The following is a 24,174-nucleotide window of genomic DNA, read 5'->3' as shown; positions in this document are numbered from 1 at the left end:
TCCAATAAAACAAAATCCTATCAACATCATACAGAATTAGTGTTAGAGGAGACTTTAATGACCATTATACACAACTATCTTTTTTATGTGATAACCAGGGTTTCTTGATTGAAAGTCAGTGTTGTTTTCAGAAGAGAAAAAAAAATCTTCAATAAGTCAAACCTACAAAAGAATTGGTCTGATTCTAGCTGACACAAAATTTTTATTTGTTCCCTATGAAAATTAAAAACAATGAGATAATGACTTTACATCTCTTAGAATGGCTATTATCAAAAGGCAAACAAATGTTGATGAGGATGGGGGAAAAAGGCCATCCTTGTATCCTGTTGCTGAGGATGCAAATTACTACTCTCATTTTGGAAAATGGAATAGAGGGTCTTAAAAATACGAAAGAGATTTTCAAATGATCCAGAAATCCAATTTCTGGGTATATCTCCAAAGGAAGGTAATATGCCACAAAGCTGTCTGCACTCTCATTTTTACTGCAGTATTAAAAAAAATTTCCAATTTTTATTATTTTATTTTTATATGTTTTGCCTGCATGTATTCAAGTGCACCATGTGCATGCCCAGTGCCTGAGGAGGCCAGAAGAGGGTGTAGGATCCCTTAGAACTGGAGTTAAGGACAGGTGTCACTTGCCATTGGATGCTGGGAATCGAACCCAGGTCCTCTGGAAGAGCAGCAAGTATTTATAACCACTGAGCCATCTCTCCAGCCCCCAAAACTTTTATTTTTGAGACAGGGTCTTCTGTAGTCCAGGTTGGCCTTGAATTCATTATGCAGTTGAGAATGACCTTAAACTCCTGGTCTTCCTGCCTCTACTTTCCTAAGTGTTGGGTTCACAGGAGTGCACCACCACCCTTGGCCAGTATAGCATATTCAGAATAGCCAGGACATAGAAACAACCTTAGTGCTTATCAACAATTGGATAAAAAAAAAATGTGGCTTTAGAACTGGATGTAGTTCAGTGACTTGGAGCTTGCCTAACATGTACAAGGCTCTGTGCTTGACTTCTAGCACCAGGGGGGAAAAAAGTGGTCAGGCAAAGTAGTTCATGCATGCTATCCTAGCACTCAGGAGTCTGAGGCAAAAGGAACTTGACCTCAAGGTCAGTCTGGGCTACACAATGAGACCCTTCACATATGATAAAATTATATACTGTATTGTGTACATTACATAATGTACACAATACATTATATACATTCTGTTATGTTTTACACAATGGAATATTATTCACCTTTGGAAGAGAGGGAAATGTCATTTGTGACAACATGGATGGATATAGAGGTCACCAGACTCAGTCAAATAAGCCAGACACAGAAAACCAAGTATCTCATCTCTCTTTAAGTGGAATCTTAAAAAGTCACTCATTGAAACAGCAGTTAAGTAGTTTTTATGAGAGGCTGAGGACAGGGAAAGGGAAAATGGTACTCAAAGGATGCAAAGTTTCAGTCAGGCAGTTATCCCGGGAAGCAATGAGAGTTAATAACATATTCAACATACCTTTTTTTTTTTTGGTCTTTTTTGAGACAGGGTCTCCCTGTAGCCCCAGCTGTCCTGGAACTCACTATGTAGACCACGCTGGCCTTAAACTCACAGAGATCCACCTGCCTCTGCCTTCCCGAGTGGTGGGACTACAGGCGTGCACCACCATGCCCGGTTCAACATATCTTTTAGTTCAAAGTTGTTAAAGAGTGGATTTCAGTTGGAAATGGGGGTGCAAACCTATAATCCCCAGCTACTTGAGAGGCTGAGGCAGGGGGATCACAAATTGGAGAACAGCCTAAGCCCCACAGCAATTTTACAGCAAGCCTCTGCCATTTAACGAGAGCCTGACAAGAGGTGGAGATGTAATGGTAGAATGCTTACTTAATATAGGCAAGGACTTGGGTTAATCCTTAGTATTGCCTAAAGGTGGGGGTTGGGGTGGTCTTAAATGTTTTCATCACAAAGAATAAAGTAAGAGAGGTGACAGGTTATGCTACTCTGATTTGCTCACTCCTAAGTGTGAGCACTGAAATTTAAATTTAAATTTAAATTGTTCCCCATAAAAATATGACTTGGCTATACAAAACGTCTCTTCCACGGAGAGTTTGTGTAGGGATGACAATATCATCCTTCCAGAAACCTCCCGTGTAGAGGGTGTAAGTAATCCCAAGGTATTTCGGCAAGTACCATAAAACTCTGTGTAAATGAGCTTTTGGCTCACAAAGGATGGAAGAAATTACACATTCAGGCAAAGACAAAAGGGTTTCAAAAATGACTAAATAATCAGGTGACGTGGTGCAGGGGCTTGTGCTCCCAGCCACTTTGTACAAATGGAGAACAAAGAGAGTAGTCTAACCTTAGAACCGCAAGGGCAACGGTTACACCTGAGGGAGACAAAGCTGCTAAACGATTAGGGAGGCTCACAGCTAGAGGCTCTTGACAGTTAATTTCTACGTGAGTTGTTCCTGAGAATCACTAAGGTAACTAAAAATATCCTGAAGCTCAGACCTCAGGCAAGACCAACTGCGTCTGACTACGGGGGTGGAATCCATACACACTAGCCTTTCTTTCTTTTCTTTTTCTTTCTTTCTCTTCCTTCTTTTCTTTTCTTTCTTTCTTTCTTTCTTTCTTTCTTTCTCTCTCTCTCTCTCTTTCTTTCCCTCCCTCCCTCCCTCCCTCCTTTCTTTCTTTCTTTCTTTTTCTTTCTCCTTCCTTCCTTTCTTTTCTCTCTCTCTCCCCCTCTCTCTCTTTCTATTTAATTTTCTTTAAGTCTTCTAGGTGATTCCAAGAGCAGTTAAGGTTAGAAAGCAGATGAAAATGTATGTGGATTTTTGAGGGAGGAAAAGTGACCGTAGGGACAGAAGAAACCCAAGCAGGGCAGGGGAGGGCAGGGGCTGTTACAGCAAGGGCAAGGACAAAAGCCAAGGAAGGATTCAGGGGCTGCAAGTGTTTTACTGCCGGTCTTTGGGCGAAAGTAACGCACTGAGCGCTTAGCTTTTGTGTCGCCGCTCCGTCAGTTACGAGTGACAGTAACCTTGTTTCTCGTGCTCCGCGGACGCCCGTGGGCGGAGCGCCGGTGACAGGCGCCAGTGCAAGTCGAGGCGCGTGGCAACCAGAACCTCCCCGCCGCTATGGCCCCACTTGGGAGCAGCAGGCGGTTTCTCCCCGACCAACCTCCATCCCGCGTGGTCGGGTGGAGGAGGGAGCGGCCAACGGACCGTGACGTCGCTGTGACGCGGCCCGTTGGACAGTTGGTGCGGCTTCCGGCGGCGCTCGCTCTTCTTTCCGTCTTCCTACACCGCGCCACCCGGCTCCCACGCACCGCCCCCCTCGCCGTTCTCCCTCCTCCCATCCCCCAGCACAGCCCAGCGCCAGAATCATCCCAGGTTGCCCTCTGCGAGGGCCTCCAGTGTGTTCCCTTTTCGTTCTGCAGGCCGACTTCCGCTCGGGGCCGAACAACATGCATACCGCAGCCCACCGGCCACACGGCCGGCCGCTGAGCAGTCGGAGAAGCTCAGTCCAGTGAACCGCGGCTGGACCGCGTCCCCGCCCTCCCCGCATCCCCGCCCATCTAAGGCTGCCGGCCCAGCCCTACATGGGGGTGGGCCTCCGCAGCCCGGGTTGGGCTTCCTGTTCAGACACTCCCGGGCGCTAGGCGGCGGCCACTTTCCCCGGGCCCGCTCAGGCGCAGTCACCGAGCCCGCGCGGAGATTCCAGGGCCGTGTCTTTGGCGTTTGCGCCAAGCCGGGCTGTGCGCCGCCATGGCCCCAGTGCAACTGGATAACCACCAGCTGATCCCGCCGGGCGGTGGCGGCGGTGGTAGCGGCAGCGGGGGTCCCGCGTCTGCCCCGGCTCCTCCGCCGCCTGGAGCGGCGGTGGCGGCCGCAGCTGCGGCTGCGGCGAGCCCCGGCTACCGGCTGAGCACGCTCATCGAATTTCTACTGCACCGGGCCTACTCGGAGCTTATGGTGTTGACCGACTTGTAAGTGCCGCGAACCTATGCCTGCTTCCCGCCCTGCGGGCACACAGAGACTGGTGCCTGCCTTTTACCGCGCCCGGCTGCTTAGTGTAGAATTTTGTAACTGGTGAGGTTTCGGTTGTGGGGACGCGGAGAATGACTATATTGGGGATCTGGTTGGCATTGAAACCACAGAGACTGGTTGTGAGTTTCCCGTGTTACACTTGCGCTGAAGATTGTCTTCGGGATTTTTGAGTTTCCAATACAACTCCATTGATATCTTGGTGGAAGCTTCTTCAAAGGGTTTAGGAATACATAATATCCGAACCGAAAAAAATTTCCAAGACGGAAAATGTTTTGGAACCTTTTGACAATGTGTTTTAAACATAGGTTTCAGTTGCTTCTCTTGAACGCACGAGATACAGTGTGTCTAAAATATCACTACATTCTAAGTTTGCTTTCTTGTTCTGAAAAAGGGTCGAAGTCTTTACGAATATAGCGAAAGTAAAGTACTTTTTCTAAGGAGCCTGTTGTTATTTGTTACTTAGTTACCTGTGAAATGCCTTAGGGTGTTAATCCCTTCAGAATACGCGAATACGCTAATGGTTCAATGTGTGAAGAAAAGGCACTATGAAATTTTGGAACTCTATTTTACATCTTAAAGCCGAGGTTCAGAAATGTCAAGATAACTAGTTTTTTCCTTTTGTCATAAGACTTCATCAGTAGGCATTACCTTTTGATACTGTTGGAGGTTTGAAATATTTGTTTGCACATGACTAAAAGAATTAGAGACCGCATCACTTAACTCTTTTAAAACGTTCGTTTGAGTTTTGATGTACTATGCTTGATTGAATGAAACAAAGCCTAACCTTGCCAAGAGGGATTTTTGGGTTTTTTGAGACTGGGTGTTTATATATAGCTCAGGCTGGCCTCTAATCTTTTCCGTCCTCCAGCCTCAGCCTCTTGAATGCTGGAATTACAGGTGTGTGCTACCACACCTGGTTGAGAATTTTTTTTTCCAAAGCAAGGTGCCTTCCAATAAACTGATCCTTCACCTCCTAAATCCTAGGATTGCAGGTGTGTCCCACCACACCCGGCTTCTGACAGACTTAAATAGCTGTCGTGTTTAGAAATTCTTGTAGTAATACATTATAAGATTTCATAAAAATCCAAGGTAAAGTTTCATGTATGTAAGGGTGGTCACTTGACTTATGCATAGCTGTAGGAAAAAGACATGCGATAATGGATTGTGTGATCTCGTTTTCCATAGAGGATTTGTAGAAATCCCCTACACTGAATTATGTTCTTTTATTTTTATTTTATTTTTGAGACAAGATCCCCCTATAGCCCCATCTGGCCTGGAACTCCATATGTAGACCAGGCTGACCTCCATCTCATCAGAATTCAGCCTGCCTCTCCCTTCCTAGTGCTGGGATTAAAGGCGTGCACCACCGTGCCTGGTTTATTTATTTAAAATATTCTTTGTGTATCTATGCCCATGAGTGAGCTGCTAGGTGCTAGGAACTGAACTCTGGTCCTCTCTCTGGAAGAGTAGCAAACACTCTTAACCATCAAGCCATCTCTCAAGCCTCTTATTTTTTGTTTTAAGCCAGAGTCTTACTATGTAGCCCTGGTTGGCCTGGAACTTGGGTAAGCCAGGCTGGTCTAAAACTGAGAACCACCTGCCTCTGCCTCCTGAGTGCTGGGATTAAAGGTGTGTCTCTCCCCCCCCCCCACTTTGGCTTTTAACTTTAGGATTTGGTTTATAAAGAGGGAAACACCCATTTTATTGCTGTAGAATAAGTATGTAGTTATAGTCCCACATCATTTATATGATTCCCATACTTATAATCTCAAACACAGATTCCAGATTCTCTGTCCAGAGCTATACATTTCAATGTCTAATCCAGGAGCTGGGTATAGTGATACATGTCTGTAATCTCAGCATTTGGGAACCTAAAGTAAGAGATCATAAGTTTTAGGTCAGCCCCAAACTACACGGTGAGAATCAATCTCAAAAAACAAAGAGCTCAGAAAAAAAATTATAATCACCTTTATATTAGATAGATCATAAAATTTATAGTCCAAGCCAGTATACTTCTGAGATTAAAAAACTTGTATTAATAATAACATCCACAAATGTGGTGGTACACACCTGTAATCCCAACACTTGGGAAGTCAGGGAAGGAAGATAAGGAGTTAAAGGATAGCCTGTAGGCTACCTAGAGAGTTTGAAGCTAGCTTGGGCTGCATGGTATCCTGTCTCAAAATAATAATGCCCGGTGGGCTGGGAATGTAGCCTAGTGGTAAACCACTTGTCAGGTCCTGGGTTCCACTTTTCAGCACCACACATTTACAGAACAGAGCAAGAAGCATACACCTGGACACAGTGGCTTCATTTTTACCTTTAAAGCCATATGAGAACTGTGCCTTGTCTATATCTTTAATTCATGTGCTAATACTCTCTTGCTCATTCTGTTCTAGCTGCTCTAGCCTTCTTGATGTTTCTTAATAGTTGCTGGCAGAGTTTCCACTTGGATGGAGCCTTTGTTCTTTTCCCAGAAATACATGTGCTTTTCCTTCACATTTCCTTTAGGTCTTAGCTCATATAACTTAGCACAAAGACTTTTCCAAGCACCCATATAATAGTACTTTGCACCCTCATGCTGCCCTTCATTGAGGTCTTTTTCTCTACAGTACTTACTGCTTCTGACACATTAGTATAGTGTGCCTTCCCCATGGAATTTAAAATCCAGAAGGACAAGGATTTTGATTTGTTTGCTGTTTTCTCCAAGGCAAGGGTTATATCTGGCACATACTTGGGGGCTTAACTAAATACTCATTTAGTAGATGAATGAATGAATGTTCAGAATTGTCTCTCTAGACCATAGATGATTTGATGGGAAAAGCCACTGTTCTTGATACATAGGTATTACAGAGCTACCTTTTTTTCAGTTTTGGTATGTGGAAACTACAATTATTACTATTACTACTATTATTATTTTGAGACAATTTTGCTACTTTTAGCCCAGGCTGGCATGGAACCCTGCATCTTCTTGCCTCCTACTGGTCAGGATTAATGTATAGGCAGTCTTCTAAGTATGTTTTGTAAAAGTCTTGAGGGACATGGTACTTACGTTTTCAACATTTGATTCTGTTTCTAAACTGGAAGATAAAAGACAGCTTCAATAATTGAGGTGATCTGTTTTGAGCCTTGGGTTTCTGGATAGTTTTTCCTTCTGCTTGTCCACTTCCAAAATATCTTCATACTTTCTGGCTTTTCAGGGACATACATTCTACTCTTTGTTTTTAACCTCTTTAAACTCAGAAAATGCAAGGGTTTCAGACACCAAAACTTTGCGTATTGAAGTGTGGCATAAATAAGCTTCTTTTCCTTCTTTCTTACAACATTTGCATTTTCGGGCTTTTACCTCATGTGGTGGATTTCCATAAAGGAATTTAAAATAGAAGTGGAAGCTTTGGGAGGAAAGGGAGGCAGGCTGCAAAGCTTGTCCTTTGTCCCAGAAATGACAGCATTTCTGATGGGCACTGATCCTTTTCTGGTCTCTGGGGCAGGTAGCCTGAACAATGGTTCCTGCTTCCCTGTTGTTCTACCCCTAAGCTCTGTAGCCTCCCTCCCATCCCCCCAGTCCTCAGTTTTTTTCTCCCTTGAGAACAAGGGCTATGGCTTCTCAGGGAGTAGTCTCAGGAGCTTTTACACATAGAGGAATTTACCAGAGGCTCTACAGGGAGACCCTGTGCTTTTATTTGCAAAAAAAAAAAAAAAAAAAAATACAGGGTCTCACTCTGTAGCCCAGGCTGACCTCATGGCAGTCCTGCCTTGACCTCACAAGTAGTGGGATTACAGGTATGAGGTTCTTTGCAAGCTTCACAGAAGGGCCTCAATATCTACTCTCTCTGGTCTGCTGGCCCTTCCGGCTCCTCCTTGTGTGCTCTCCCTCCCTCCCCCACTGCTTTGGCATTCATTAGCGTTCCATACTCCTACCTCTCTCCTAGGGATCGAACCCCAGGGCCTGGTGTGTGCTATGCATTGAACTATGTCCAGCCCCTTTCCTAGTTCTCTGTCTTCTTTATGAGGCACATGGTGGAAAAGCAGCAGCCGTCTAGGGTGCATTCTTCAGAATTTGATAGTTGGTGGGCTGGCATGAGAGGTGTTCAGACCATTGAGCCTTGGACCATGAGATTAAGACTTCTAAATATCAATACATGTGAGTGTTAGATGGTATAATTTATCAAGGAGAAAGTTGATGTAAGTTGCTGGCTATCAATACTGGAGGACTAGCAAAAACATAAAAGCCTTATTGGAAATTTAAAATAATACAAATCCTTTAGCTAACCACCATGCAACATTCTAATTCCATAAGACCTTGATTGTGCACTAGTTTCACCTACTGTAACAACATGGAGAGGTTTCTGCTAAGACCCAACGTATCCACTGGGTTTAGGGAGGCTGGCAACTAAGTAAGTACTCTTCCTACATCTGACTTATTTTGGTCTTAAATGCTATTTTCTCTGACTTGAATACTGTGTGCTGATGGGAGATGAGCTTTTAAAATGTTCAAAGTTCATTCAGCAGTATCCTTTGAGACATTTTGAATGGAGAGAAATGTTGCTTTGTTAGTTTTTTACTTTGTAGCCATATTTTTACCAACTTATCAATACAGGGAGTTAGCAGCTACTTGAACCTGTAGTACTGTGTATTCAGTTTTTCTGAAACATGAAGATAGGAAATAGAGTAAAAGACCATTAGATGAAGGTGTACATATATTTAATCAACTGTTTTTTCTTCTTAGATTGCCAAGGAAGTCTGATGTAGAAAGGTGAGTATGAAAAAACCTGAAATCTGTCTCCTCGTGATTTTTCTTTTTCTTTTTTAAATCTGTGAGTGTGGGTAGGGGGCTATTACTGGTATAGGGGTGTGGATTAGGAACCTAGGTGCAAAGAAACCTAGGACTTGCATATATTTAGGGAATACCAGGAAATGTAATTTTCTCATTCTTGATACTTGGATGTGGGACCAGTTCTGGCCTTTGGTTCTTCAAATCTTTATTAAATGACTGACCAGGGAGAGTCCCTGAGAGGAATAGGAGAATGGACAGGTAGCGTCCACAGTGGAAGAAGCCGAGGAATGGGTTGACTTCGGGCAGTTGACTGCTCATTTACCAGTTGCTGTAATGATGCTATCAGATAGCTTTAGAAAATTGACTTTAGCTTCCTACTATCGCTATTTTATAGTTGAGACATTTTTGGTTACAATACTTTGGTTTAATTCAAGCTTGGGGCATCAGACTTAACACTAGTATGTTTCCATTGGCCAAAAGAACAGGATAAATTAAGATTTAAGGAAATCATGTCATTGTATTTTTTTTTTGTCTTTTTTGAGACAGGGTCTCTCTGTAGCCCCAGCTGGCCTGGAACTCACTATGTAGACCAGGCTGGCCTCGAACTTACAAAGATCCCCCTACCTCTGCCTCCTAAGTGCTGGGATCAAAGACATGTGTCATTGGAATTTAAATTGGGACTTCAATATAGGCTACCTTGACTATATTTTTCTTTTCTTTTTTTTTTTTTTTTTTTTTTTGGTCTTTTTGAGACAGGGTCTCCCTGTAGCCCCAGCTGTCCTGGAACTCACTATGTAGACCAGACTGACATTGGCCTTGAACTCACAGAGATCCACCTGCCTCTGCCTCCCAAGTGCTGGGATTAAAGGTGTGCGCCACCACGCCCGGCTTACTATATTTTTCATACTACCTATCCTACTTGTTTACTTTTTGTTTTTAATACTAAGTCACTTGGGAGGTTTATAGTATTTGTTAGAGGCTACCTCTCCACTGCCAACACCAAATGCCCTTTTTGATAGACTTAAGACACAAATCAAAAAGATAAGAGCTAGAAGACCCAATTGAAATTTAACCTGTGTTGGTGATTTGGCTGGTCAGTTTAAAAGCAGGAAACAGGTCAGGTATACCTGTCGTAGGTAGAGAAGAACAGTAGGCCCGTGGAAAACGGACTCATCATGCTCCTTCTGACTGTAGACGGTATGGTGTCAGAAAACCATGTTACAGTAGTTTTCAAAGGATATCTTCTATCTAGTAGAGGAGCAGATTTAGGAAAACAGCAATGTATAAACCTATTTGCTCTGGGAGAGGAGCAGAGGCTTCATGTCCTCAGTAATCTGTGAGAGGGGCAGCACAGAGGTTCCTAGCACTGAGGTGGCTCCTTTTTTTGGTGATACTGGGCATACACCCTGAGCTACATCCCTAGCCCCACCAGATTTTAATGTACTTTTAACACTATTGCTATGTCTCAGCCTTGCTTTCTTTTATAATCCTTGGCAGACACTGACAAAGAGCCATTAAGTGTGCCCTTGATTTTTCTTTTCATATTACTAGCAATCATATTGTTGACTGTTCTTAAAGCAGCTTTTATGTTGTGGTCTCACATGCCCTTAATAGCAGGTTCACTTTGGAGTGTTCAGTCAGTATTAGACTTCAGCAAAAAATTTATTTTGGTACATTGCTGCAGGATGATGTTATGGGCAAGATGCGGAAATGCTGGTTGGACTTCTATAGGTCACTGAAAAGTCATATTAAAGTAATAGATTTGATTCCATTTCACGGGAGGTTGGTATTCTGCTGCGTCTTGTCATTATTCCTGGCATGTTGAATTTTTTCAGTGTCTTAAACCATGAAAGGTATGATTGTCAGTGTAGGTGCCTTGAAGTTGAGAGGTTTAGCTAAGTTATTGAGGGCATTAAGTTTTTTAGTGATGCTCTTCTGGTGATTGGGGCACAAAAATGAATATAGTATAAAAATAGATATAGACAAACGTACCTTTTCTTTTTAGTATTCAGTATACTTTCTTTACTTTGGCTTAAATAAGGTATCTAGCTTTGTCACTGAACTTCATTTGGTAAAGAGTTTCATAGTTCTTTGTTCAGAATTTTTTTTCAATTATGCTATGGCAAGATGGGAAATGGGCCCTTGGTTTTCTCTTCTCTTAGGAAAATGGTTACTGCTAGTTTCAGTTATGAAATTCATACTTCAGAGCTCTTAACTTGGTCCCTCTGTGACTTAGTTAACTTCTACTGCTATATATCCATGAATTTAGTATATTTTAGTAAATTTTTAGTACAGTATAAATTGGTTTTAAAATGTAGTTAATTGTGAAAAAATCCTATTGGATTTATTGCTCTGTGGTTAAAAAAACATACAGATGACATGTAAAATGTGATATAATTCAAATTTACATAAGTTTTAGGAGGTTAATTTTGTTGTGTTTATAAAAACAAAGATTTTTCTAAAGCTCATTTGAAGCAAATTGTGAAATATTCTAATATGCTGGTTCAGCTGAGAATTGTTTTATTTTATAGGAAAATAGAAATTGTACAGTTTGCTAGCCGAACACGCCAACTCTTCGTTCGATTATTAGCTTTAGTAAAATGGGCTAATGATGCTGGCAAAGTAGAAAAATGTGCGGTGAGTTAAACTTTTGATTTTATTTTGTATAAAATAACTTTGAGAGCTGGGCATGGTGGCTGTGATCCCAGCCCTCAGGAGGCTGGGTTAGGAGGCTCAACAGTTGCAGGCAAGCTGGGGCTACGTGGTGAGACTCTGTCTCAAAACAAAGTAATTTTAAATGTTACATGCATAGTTTCTAATTTTAGCTTTTAACATCTGTTGATTCCAGTGACATTACAATCTATGTTAGTAATCATGTTCCTGTATGGGGTTATATAATGTATTTTTGTGGAAATGTAGTATTTGTTTGTGGCTACTTGATCAGAAAGAAGAGGAGGCTATGTAGAGACATTCCAGAAACAGACTTTAAATATAAGACTGGGGGCTGGAGAGATGGCTCAGCAGTTAAGAGCACTGGTTGTTCTTACAGAAGACCTGGGTTTGAATCCCAGCACCAAGTGATGGCTAACAACTCTCTGTAACGCCAGTTCTAGGGAATCCGAGGATGCCCTTATTTGCGTACATGCATATACATAAAAGTAAAAATACAGCCAGGTGTGTTAGTGCACACCTTTGATCCCTGCACTTGGGAGGCAGAGGCAGGCAGATTTCCCCTGTGAGTTCAAGGCCAGCCTGGTCTACATAGTGAGTTCCAGGCCAGCTGGGGCTGAAACCCCATCTCAGAAAGACCCCCCCCCCCACAACTGGAACTAACGGGGAGAAATGGTTTGCCTTAAACACTGTATGATTCTTTAGAATTTGTAAGATTGTTTCCTAAATTTTGCTTACTGATTTTTGATATCTTCGTGAGAAAGGCAAAGTTCTGTATTTTCTATCTGTTTTACAGGTAAGGAGAAGATAAGGTTCCTATAAAATGCATGGCTTCTTCAAGGTCATGCATTTAATCAGTTCACTTGTCCATTTACTCATTCTCCAAAACACTGTTGAACATGGACTACAAAGCCTAGAAGATAGAGACTTTAATAGAACATAGTACCTGCCTTGAGGAAGTTCATAGTCTTTTGACAGTTGATTACTCTTGATTTCTGGGAACTTTGTGCAGTGAAATATACCAAAGACTAAATACACCCCATAAAAATGTTTTAAGGAGTCAGACACGGTGGTACACACCTTTAGTTAGGAGGCAGGGGCAGGTGAGATCAAGACCAGCCTGATCTACATAGGGAGTTCCAGACCAGCTGAGGCTATAGGGAGACCCTGTCTACACCCCCCACCCCCCAAGAAATGTTTTAAGGGGCTGGGGATGTAGCTCAGTTAGTAGAGTGTTTCTGCAGCATGCAGGAAGCTCTGGGATCTATCTCTAGCACTGCATAGATCAGGCATAGTGGTGCATGCCTGTAATTTTGGCACTGGGAGGTGGAGGCCAGGAAGATCAGAAGTTCAAGATGACCCTCAGCTATATAGTGTGTTTGAAGCCCACCAGGGCAAGAGATCTTGTCTCAGCAACATTAAAACAACAACAAAACAAGCAAGTTTTAAGCTAAGTTAAGTGTTAGGAGGACAACCATAACTGGGGACTTTGAGTTGAGCTCGTTGAGCTCCTAAAGAGGAGGAGGATGTTCACAGAGGAACACTGGCTCTCGTTTTACTTCAAGGACTCCTAATGAGTTCTTACTGGAAAAGGCGATATCATACAATGAATAAAGTCCTGAAATGAAGACAGCATTTACCCACTTTAATTGAGGTTACCTTTCCAGGCCCAACTCTATAAGACCAAGTAAGTAAGTACATGGCTAGCTGCTGTCAGTTAAATTTGGGAATTGAATGAAAGTGCAGAGATTTACTAAGCTTGACAGTGGTGCTCAAATTCCTTTTTGTTTTCATCTAGTCATGTAATGACATTTTAAAAATGTTATTAGTTTTCATAGGTTAAAGCAGATTAACAACTTTACATAGTGTTTGAGGGCTTTTAACATTCTTTTATCAGGCTTTCTAGGTAAACTTAGCAGCTGCCTGGCATGGGGGTACCATAATAAATTAATTTTTTAGCTCTCTGGCAAGTTGAAAATACTTTATTTTTTTAAAATCTTTTTTTAAAAGAGTGTTTATTTTATGTGTATGAGTAATGCCTGTATGTTGGTTGGTGCACCCATGTCGTACAGTGCCCACGGAAGGCATAAGAGGGTGTTGAATCCCCTAGAACTGGAGTTACAGATGGCTGTTAGCCACGATGTGGGTGCTGGGAATCGAACCCAGGTCCTCTGTAAGAGCAGCCAGTGCTCTTAACTGCTGAGCCATCTCTCCAGCCCCAGTTGAAAATACTTTAACAGAAAACTATCTGTAAATTGAGGAGGGTTTATTTATTCTACAAAGAGTTGACTCTACAAAGAAATCTACAGCACACTTGTGTTATTGACATGATTTCCTCCACATTTCTCATTAGTTTTAGCCTGCTGTCCTTGTGTAGACCTGTTTTATTAGATTGCCTTATCATTATACCTGGAACTTATGTGAAAGTTGCCAAAATAAAAGGAGGAAAGAGATTATAAAGTTGAGACTTGGAAATTGTAGAATATGGATTTGCTTTTGGAGGGTGTCTTGCATGGTTAGTTTTTATTGTCAGTTTCACAGTCTAGAGTCACCTGGGAAGAGGGAAACCGCAATTGAATTTCCTTTTTCAGATAGACTTGGGCATGTTTGGGAAGCTTTCTTGAATGTTAATTGATATAGGAGGGTCCAGCCCACTGTGGCTAGCTGCTTCTCTGGGCAGGTTGTCCTGGGCTGTATAGGAAAGCTAGCTGAGCATAAACTGGACAGTGAGCTGGAAACAATGTTTCTTCATGGTTTCTGCTTCAGTTCCTGCCCTGACCTCCCTCAGTGAAGGATTAAGACCTGGAAGTATAAGGCAAGTAAATTCTTTCCTCCTCTTAAGTTGCTTTTTCGGTCCTAGTGTTTTATCACAGCTACAGAAAGGAAACTAGAACAGAGGGAAAAATGAAACACCAGGTTTTTTTTTTCCTTTTTTGGAAGTTAATGCATGGCAAGCTAAGCCTGTGGCAGGACTGGGCAAGTTTTGTCAGATGTATTTTCTGTCTCTCAGTAAGCTGACACCCTTCTGTAAATACTCGTCAAAAACTGTGTTTGGCTTTGCTATGTAGCTGAGGCTGGCTTCAAATTTGCTCCTGTCTCAGCTTCCTGAATGCTGGAGTTACAGAAATGTACCATCATAGTCAACTTTAGCTGTACAATATTTTGTACTATATTAAATTTTCCTTAAGGGGGAAAAGTTTCTATTGTTTGCTTATGTGTTTAGGAAATTAAAGTGCATAACAGAAAGTCTTATATATCAAGCAGTATTCAAAGAATAGTTTTTGGTGTAGATATTAACAAATAGGCATATTCTATACAAAGATTAAAATATACTTTGTCTTGGAAATTTGAGTACCAAGTCCAATGAATCCTTTTGCTGAAATGAAAAGGCTAAGATTTTTTTTGTTTTTCAATAATTAGTTAATTTGGGATCATGTTTTATTAAAAGTATATAAACTTTTAGTAAAATAATTAGGTATTACCAAGGTACATCAAAGCAAATTTTTTTTTAAATTGGAAGCTAAAACTAATTATGCAATGGGTATTTAAGTTACCTATTTGAAAGTGTTTAAGTGTGCTTCAATAATATGATATCAAGCAAAATTGGAAACTTGATTTTGATATGAAGCTATATTCACCTTTCACTAATTTATAGTACTATATATACATATTTTAGTGTTTTTTTAAAAAAATTTTATGTCTGAATGTTTTGCCTGCATGTAAGTGCACCTGTGTCATGCAGTGCCAACAGAGGCCAGAAGACAGTGTTGGATCCCTTGTAATTGACGTTACTATAACAGGCATTTGTTAGCTGTCATGTGGATGCTGGGAAACGAATCCAGGTCCTCTGAAAGAGCAACCAGTCAGTGCTCTTAATGGCTGAGCTATCTCCAACCCCTGCATATTTTATATGTATATGTGTGCACCTATGCTGACAAGAATAGCTGGTCAGTGTGCTCCAGAGATTTTCCTGTCTTTGCCTCTCCAGTTCTAGGATTACAGGCATATGGTGTCATACCTAGCTTTCTACATGGGTGCTGGGAATCCAAACTCAGGCCCTCACGCTTATATGCCAGGCACTTTACCAATTGAGCCATCTCTCCACCCCTAGTATTTTTTTTAGAACTTACTTACCTCAGAAAGAAAACTTGGACCATTTGTCCATCACTCCTAGCTCTTACTTAGCCTTAGGCAACTACTAACCTACTTTCTGTCTGTATAGCTTTGCCTACTCTGAGCATTTCATGTAAATGGAATCTCATAAATGTTCTTTTTTCACAGTCTTCTTTATGTTTTCAAGGTTCATTCATGGTGCAGCATGTATAAGTACTTTATTTATGGCAGAATTGCATGGAAATACTACATTTTGTTTTATCTCTTCACTAGTTAGTAGGAGTTTGGTTGTTTATAATTTGGGGCTGTTATAATTTCTACACTTTTATTTCTCTTGAATACATACCTAGTAATAGAGTGTTTGGATCATAGGATAATTCTGTTTCATCAGCTAGACTGTAGAGTGGCTGCATCAGTTTACATTCCCACCAGCAGTTTATGAAGGCTCCAGTATTCCCATATCCATGCCAACAATTGATATTATCTAACTGGTTCTTTTGAGACCATGTCTTACTATGTAGTCATGGCTGGCCTGGAACTTGCTAGCCCCAAACTCAAAGAGATCCGTCTGCCTCTGCATCTTGAGTACTGGGATTAAAGATGTATACCTCCATGCCTGGCATATTATCTGACTTTTTTGTGTGTCTTTTTTTTTTTTCACAATTTAAAGTTGCTTTATTTGGATCTCTGTGAATTCAAGGCCAGCCTGGTCTACATAGTGAGTTTTTTTTTGTCTTTTTGAGACAGGGTCTCCCTGTAGCCCCAGCTGCCTTGGAACTAGCTATGTAGACCAGGCTGGCCTCGATCTCACAGAGATCTGCCTGCTTCTGCCTTCCGAGTGCTGAGATTAAGCTTTACTTGACTTTTTGAGTCTAGCCATCCTAGTAGTAGGTATCTCAATAGGTAGGTTTCTCAGTGTCCTCCTTGCTGCCTCCCCACCATCCCCCAGTCTGTCTGGCTGTTCGTTGTTTGTTGACAGAGTCTCAACATAGGTAATCCAGGATGGCCTTCTGCTTGCTTTGTAGCAGAGGGTGGAGTTGAATTTGTGATTCCCTCCTGCCTCAGCCTCCCGAGTGCTGGGATTATGGGCATCTACTGCCACAGCTGGCTTCCAGTGTAGTTTCAGCATCCTTTTCCCAGTTGACTTGTAATGTTGAACATGTTTTCACATGTTTTTTGCCCATCTGTTCTATCTTCTTCAGTGAAATGTCTATTTAATACTCAAAATCTAACAATTATGAATCATTTTGATAGTTGGTATGTGAATCCTTAAAAAAAAGACCATGGGGCTCGAGAGATGGCTCAGCAGTTAAGAACACTGGTTGTTCTTGCAGAAGAATAACCGGGTTCGAATCCCAGCACCCACATGGTAGCTAACAACTGTCCATAACTCCAGTCCCAGGGGATCTGACAGCGTCTTCTCACCTCCGTGGGCATTGCACGGGTGCACTTACCTACATGCAGGCAATACACGTATACACATAAAATAAAAATAATAAATAAAAAATTTAAAAAGGACATAATAATGATCATTAGGTATCTATGGGTTCACTAATAAATTGTTCAAAACTAAAGCCTTACTGTTATAATTTGCATTTCCAAGTTAAAGGAATGTAGCTGAAGTTAGTGTATCTTGAGTTCAACAAGTGTTTCATTACTGTGTAAACACAGGTGGAGTGCTGTGGGCTAGAAAACCTGGCATCTCAGGATTGATAGCAGAGCTCACCAGAGGGAGGTCTCTGGGTTTTTTTGACCTTGAGTTTGGTCTGGTGAACGTTGAATGTTGAAGATCTGAGTGATAGGAATCTTAGAATGGCCTAAATCTGAGTTAAAACCAGCTCAGCAGTTGAGAGCATGGTTTGGTAGTGCATGCTACGAATAAGTTTGTGTTGGTAGTGCTGGTAGAATTGTACTCTACTAGTTAGAGAAGGCAGCATTTCTACTGGGTGAAGCTGTTATTGGAACTAAGAGAAAGAACTAGTTATTAACTTAATTTCTTTGGACAAATGTCTTCACCTAAGCTCTAGTTTTCTCCTCTGTAAGGTTAATAGTGATGATCTGATACTACTTCCTAGAGTTGTAGAACTTAAATAATACACTAACTGTAGAACTACAAAGAAAGTATGAAGCATTATATATGTATGATGTGATATTAATTCTGGGTGCCATGTTTTAAGTTGGCCCACTGGAAGCCTGTTTGGAGGACATGAGAAAAGGAAATCTTAAAGAACCTCGAAGAGGAAGGCTTGAAGATGGTTGTTAGCTTTGTGATGCACTCTGCTACCACACTGAATAGAGAACTGGCAGAAAGAATTTCTGTGTCAGGCATAAAGCTGGCTTGTGTCTCATACTGGAAAACATTTACTGAGTGCTTCCTATGTTCTAGGCACTGTTCTAAAGGTTTTATATGTACAGGTTAGTCCTCACAACAACTTTATGAGGTTGAAAAACTTTAGGAACAGAGAGGTTAACCTATTTGCCCAGGTGGACAGGACTAAATAAGTTGCGTTAAATTGAGATCAAGGCATCATGGTGATGATGGTGATGATGACGATGATGATGATGATTATTTGATCTTTTTGAGACAGGATTTCCCTGTAGCCCCAGCTGGCCTGGAACTCCTTGATATATAGACCAGGCTGGTATCTGCCTCTCTAGAGTGCTGGGATTAAAGGTGTGCCCAGCTGGAGTCCATGATTTTGACTTCTTCCTGCTATCCAACTCTAGAAGTTTATTAAGAGTAAAAAGCATTTTATTTTACTTTCTTTTCCTAATATTTGGTATTATTTATGTGTAATGTTAAGAGTGGAGAAATGATAGAAAATTACTGTTTTAATGTCAAATACAAATTATTAAATACTCAAATCACTGGAAAAGTTTTTGAATAAATATGGAACACACATTAATTTCTTCTGAAGTTTGCTTTGGAATGAATCAATGATATTTAATGTAAGAAGCAGATAGTTTTCAAGGAAGCCTAATGTATTTATCCTTTGCTTTAAAGATGATCTCGAGCTTTTTAGATCAGCAAGCTATCTTGTTTGTGGACACTGCTGATCGCTTGGCCTCTTTAGCTAGAGACGCGCTGGTCCATGCACGCCTGCCTAGTTTTGCTATCCCGTATGCCATTGATGTCCTGACTACTGGCTCTTATCCTCGACTCCCAACCTGCATTAGGGTAAGTGTTTTGCCCCTGAGCTCATAAAAGTTGAAGGCTTGGGTTTGGATTAAAAAGCATAACAAAAAAAAATTTAAAGCAAATAATTCATGTGAAGGTTCACTTTTTTTCTCTGTAAGTAAAGGTGAGGTTCTTTGAACTTGGGGCCAGAATTTGAGTAGGTATCAAACTAGGGGAGTCTTTTTTCCCCCTCCTTTTCCTTTCCCGTCCTTTCCCTTTCCTCATCCACTTCCTTTTCCTTTCCTTGTTGGGAGTGAGCAGATATGCAAATGTAACTTAGCATTTATTTCAGGTGTGAAAATAACTGCCTACCAGTAGCTTTTTAGAAGTGCTTTAAAAATGTATTATGATAGCTTAATGAGTTGGTGCTATTGTATACTGTATGTTTAAGAAACAGAACATCATCTAGTGATAATTAACATTGTATCAAATGGATCTTGAAAAGACCACATTGTATAATGGTTTTAGCAAGGTGATGGAAGGAGGTATTTGGACTTGAATGTATAGCCATGATTGTTGGATGTAGACTGTTAATGAGTGTTGAGATTGTCTTGAGTAAAGTAAGAGAACATCGTATAAAGACAGGGAAAGGCAAACAATTGTATATCTTTGTACATTATTTAAAAAGCATTTATATTTTTTGTAGGATAAAATTATTCCTCCAGACCCAATCACCAAAATTGAGAAACAAGCCACACTTCATCAGCTTAATCAGATTCTTAGACATAGGCTTGTAACCACAGATCTTCCTCCACAGCTAGCAAATCTTACAGTAGGTATGTACCTGAACTTGGCTTTGGGAAGAATATTTCCTTAAATGGCTTTGAGGTTTTTCAGAGAACTGGTAGATGACATTTTAATTCTTGTGGTGGTTGAGCTTGTGCTTTGCCATCCATAGTATTCTCTAGTACATCAAATTCCATTGCTGGTATTTGAAGCTGAGGAGTGGGTGGGGTATCACCTGAGGCTGCAAGAGAAGAAGGTCCTGGAGGTGAACCTCAGGAACGTGCTAGCCTATGCATGAAGAGTTGCCTTTGGCTTCTTAATGACCCGGATATTGGCGACTGTCTATTTTGGAACTGCTGACTTGTTTGAACATTTGGGAAAAAAATTTTAAATCTGTTTAAAATCTCTCATAAGCAAGATTGAAACTTGTAGGTTAGCCAGAAGCTAATTATTATAAGCAAAGTACACTTCTTCCTCTTCTTCAAAGCAAATGGCCGTGTGAAGTTTCGAGTTGAAGGAGAATTTGAAGCCACTTTGACGGTGATGGGAGATGACCCTGAAGTTCCATGGCGCCTTCTCAAGCTAGAAATTTTAGTTGAGGATAAGGAAACAGGAGGTAAATTACACATACAAATTTAAGCCATAGTACTGGTTTAAATGTTTATATTCTTATATTATTGCAATATTCCTGTAGAAAGATAAATATGTGTGACAATTCATTCTGTAATTTGGAACAAATTTTATAATAATCATAACTACCAACTAACTGGAGAAATTTCAGTATAATGTTCTGTAGTTTCCCTGAGGTAATTTCAGTTCTTTTTTTAAAAAAAGCCATTGTTAGTATTTACTTCCTTAGTTAACACTAACACTGACTTGTATTTCTTATTAACTGCCTTCTTTTCTTCTGCCAATGGAAGATGGGCGAGCTTTGGTTCATAGTATGCAAATAGACTTTATTCATCAGTTGGTACAGTCTAGGCTCTTTGCTGATGAGAAACCTCTTCAGGACATGTACAACTGCCTACGTATCCTTCTGAAATTTTGTTTGTTATTTTTTTTTTGAGAAAGGGTCTCATTGTATAGCCTAGGCTGGCCTTGAACTCACAGAGATCCTCCTGCCTCTGCCTCCCAAGTGCTGGGGGTTAAAGGAATGTGCCACTACACTGGGCTTGAAATTTGAGAGTTAAATTGTAAGGATTTTATGTCTCCCTGTCTTTACTACATTTCCATTTATCCTTTGTCTTGTATTAGCCTAACCTCTCCTCATGTCCCACCTACTTAGGGCAGAAATTGGATAGGAACCAGCCAGTGTGAATAATAATGGTAACATCTGTAATAAGACAGATTTTGCATTTTACCATTGACTTTGCAGGCAACCTCCCAAAGTAATTACTTATAAATAGTATTGTTTTCTGGGCAATAGTGCCTGTAACCCTAGCACCTGGGAGATCAAGGCAGCAGTACTTGCGTTTGAGGCCAGCCTGGACTACATAATTAGTTCAAGGCCAGCTTGCTCTAATGAGACCATGTCTCAAAAGAAAAAAAAGGGGGGCTGGAGAGATGACTTACTAGTTAAGAGCACTGGCTGCTCTTGTAGAGGACCCAGGCTCAGTTCCTGGTTCCTAGTTCCCAGCACACTCATGGCAGCTAACAACTGTCAGAAACTCCAGTTCCAGGGGTCCCAACACCATCTTCTGGCCTCCACAGGCAGTGTGCAACATGGGTACACTTACATGCAGGCAAAACACATAAAATAAAAATAATTTTTAAAAATGTATGAAAAAGAAAGTACTATTTTAGGGAAAATGTATTATTTGGTCTATCTGTATTTTCTAAACTATGACAACTTAAGGGACAGCCTGGGCCTTAGTTTTGATGATTTTAGCCAAAATTATTGTCAATTTTTTTTCTAAAATTATGCCACACATTTTACTACTTACAATGAGTCATTTGAGAAAATGACTTCAGAAAACCACAAATTTTGTCATTTTTAAAGGATGAGTCCTTAGACAAATATTCCAGAAAATTCTTTATAGCTAGCCTTTTGGGGGGATCATTCTGTGTTAAATGAAGTTTGCCTGTGCTTGATTTGTTGCTTGAATAACATACTATGCTGTATTTGCTTAACAAGATATATCAGATTCTTTCTGCTTATCACTTCAGTTAGAAGTGTTACATTCCCAGACTCTAATGTTAATCCGAGAGAGGTGGGGAGACCTTGTACAGGTGGAAAGGTATCATGCTGGAAAATGCCTCTCCCTCTCAGTTTGGAAGTAAGTACATTTGGTTCTGGTAGGTTTGTGCTATAACTAAATACTATCTTTTTGGTTTCTTCTTCTCATACATCTGATTTAATATATAGCACTAGTTTTACGCTTGTAGTAATGTACTTTTATATAGTAAAGTCCATGGTATTATGTAGACCACATGAGATATCCATAATTGTTGCTTTCTTAGAGCATTACGTTTTAGATTTGTAGACATTTTTCTGTACTAAGGCTCACTACATTTTTTTTTTAAGTTAGATTAGTTTACTGTAGGCTCATGCCAGATTGTTCAGGTTAGATTGAATTGTCTTGGTGGTTTCAGTGATCAAACCCAGGGCTTCATGCATACAGCAAGTGCGCTACCAAAGGAGTGATATCTCCAGTCCCTAAAGTTAAGATTATCTTTTTTTTAAAAAAAAAAATCTTGCCAGGTGTGGTGGCACACGCCTTCAATCCCAGGACAGGGGAGGCGAAGGCAGGCAGATTTCTGAGCTTGAGGCCAGCCTGGTCTACATAGCGAGTTCCAGACCAGCCAGGGATACATAGTGAGACTGCTCAAAACAAAACAAAAAACAAACAAAAAAAAACCCCAAAACCAAAAACACAGTCAAATAACCAACCCCCCAAACCCAACTTGTTTATCAGTTTCCCGTTTTAAATTATAACTTCGAAAACTGGGGGAAAATGGATACAAGGCTCTTTACCTTGTTTAATTCTTGTTTGAATTTAGCTTCAGTCTAATTTTCAGAATAGGAGGTAGGTAGATACTAAGAAGACAGATTCTATTTTTAGGCTTCTTTTGTGAGTGCATGGATCTTTAAATTTAGTATGTTATTAAAATGGAATAGATCAAATATTGTATTGCATTATAGAATAACTGTCCTCTCAGATTAATGTATTCCCTGCATGTACATTGAGAGCCTGCTATATTCTAGGTTCTAACTCAAGGGTATAATACGTTTCTACTGTTATTACAGAAGTTAAAAAAAACTGTTCATATGCGTTCCCCCTCCTTTTAGTCAACAGGTTCTAGGGAGAAAAACAGGCACAGCATCTGTTCACAAAGTGACAATTAAAATCGATGAGAATGATGTCTCCAAGCCTTTACAGATTTTTCATGATCCTCCTTTGCCAGCTTCTGATTCCAAATTAGTAGAAAGAGCCATGAAGGTAAAGACATCTCAGTATATTTTAATTTTAGTTTGATTAAATGAATATAGCATAGAAAACATTCATCATAACTTCTTTAAACTATATAATTGTTCCTCAAACCCTGTTTGAAACTTGTTTTAAGTTGTGTTAGACTTCTGCATTTGTTGTCTGTCTTTTTAACACCTGCTACTGTAACATTTTAAATTTGTCTTTACAATTTTAGTGGGAGGGGGTGCTAGGGATTGAAAAAAGGGCCTTATGCATCTAAAGCATGCGCTTTTACTACTGAGTTATACCCCTAGCCTATTTCAAATTTTGTCGTTTAGATTAGACCATTATTTTATTTTTAAGGACAGGCCTCTGAGCAGTGTGATTACTTATATGTATATATAATATAGATATATACTCAACAAATACCTTATCTTTTTTTTTGAGACAGAGTCTCATGTAGCCCAGGCTGGCCTGAAACTTGTGATGTAGTTAAGGATGAACTTGAATTTCTGATCTTTCTGTCTCTACATCTAAGTGCTGGGATTACAGGGATGGACCACTAGACCCAGTTTATGTGGTGCTAGGGAATCAGACCCGTGGCTTCATGCATGCCAAGCACTCTACCAAGTGAACTACATCCCCAGCCTCCTATACTTAGCAAAATATTAATTTTAGTCTTTTTTTTTTGGTCTTTTTGAGACAGGGTCTCCCTGTAGCCCCAGCTGTCCTGGAACTCACTATATAGACCAGGCTGGCCTTGAACTCACAGAGATCCACCTGTCTCTGCCTCCCAAGTGCTGTGATTAAAGGTGTGTGGCATCATACCCGGCTCATATCTGCAGTTCTTAAAGCACAGTTGTATACACTCATACTTTTAAAGTACAAATATTTTAATTGTACATGTGATTTTTGTCCTTGCTCTTTCTGCAGATTGACCACTTATCCATAGAAAAGCTGCTTATTGATAGCGTTCATGCAAGAGCTCATCAGAAGCTGCAGGAACTGAAGGCCATTCTTAGAAGCTTCAATGCTAACGAAAACTGTAGGTGTTTTCAGTTGACATTCTGTTTTCTTCTTTAAAGATTTTTCTTAATCTCACTTTCCCCTGATGTATGGTTTTATTGAGAAGGCTAGACATTTCTTCATTTTAACCTATAATCTACCAAACTTGTCAATTTTCCCTTTTTTTCCCTTACTTACTTAGCTTGTCCTTACTTTTGAAATGTTTGTATATTATCTCTCCTTAAAATTTTTTTCTGAGGCTGG

The 24,174-nt window shown here is 40.5% G+C and overlaps 1 protein-coding gene across 2 annotated transcripts in view; it reads left to right on the top strand.

Annotated features, from left to right (window-relative positions):
* Nucleotides 1–3,526: 3,526 nt before the first annotated feature.
* Nucleotides 3,527–24,174, top strand: part of Med14 (mediator complex subunit 14) — a 107,724-nt gene continuing 87,076 nt past the window's right edge. The window contains exons 1-10 of one of the 2 annotated variants that reach the window (XM_008842956.3): nucleotides 3,527–3,970; nucleotides 8,761–8,787; nucleotides 11,340–11,445; nucleotides 18,596–18,769; nucleotides 19,416–19,545; nucleotides 19,983–20,111; nucleotides 20,416–20,523; nucleotides 21,639–21,771; nucleotides 22,785–22,935; nucleotides 23,839–23,950. In XM_008842956.3, the coding sequence (XP_008841178.1) occupies nucleotides 3,750–3,970; nucleotides 8,761–8,787; nucleotides 11,340–11,445; nucleotides 18,596–18,769; nucleotides 19,416–19,545; nucleotides 19,983–20,111; nucleotides 20,416–20,523; nucleotides 21,639–21,771; nucleotides 22,785–22,935; nucleotides 23,839–23,950 (1,291 nt within the window). In that variant the 5' untranslated portion in view covers nucleotides 3,527–3,749. The remainder of the gene's footprint in view (nucleotides 3,971–8,760; nucleotides 8,788–11,339; nucleotides 11,446–18,595; nucleotides 18,770–19,415; nucleotides 19,546–19,982; nucleotides 20,112–20,415; nucleotides 20,524–21,638; nucleotides 21,772–22,784; nucleotides 22,936–23,838; nucleotides 23,951–24,174) is intronic. The other variant, XM_008842964.3, reaches the window with a different exon arrangement.

Source organism: Nannospalax galili, unplaced genomic scaffold, assembly GCF_000622305.1.
Source record: "Nannospalax galili isolate Female #2095 unplaced genomic scaffold, S.galili_v1.0 scaffold270, whole genome shotgun sequence".
Taxonomy (NCBI): Eukaryota; Metazoa; Chordata; class Mammalia; order Rodentia; family Spalacidae; genus Nannospalax; species Nannospalax galili.
The sequence above is the reverse complement of the archived record's forward strand: the minus strand, read 5'-3'. Positions and strand labels throughout refer to the sequence as shown.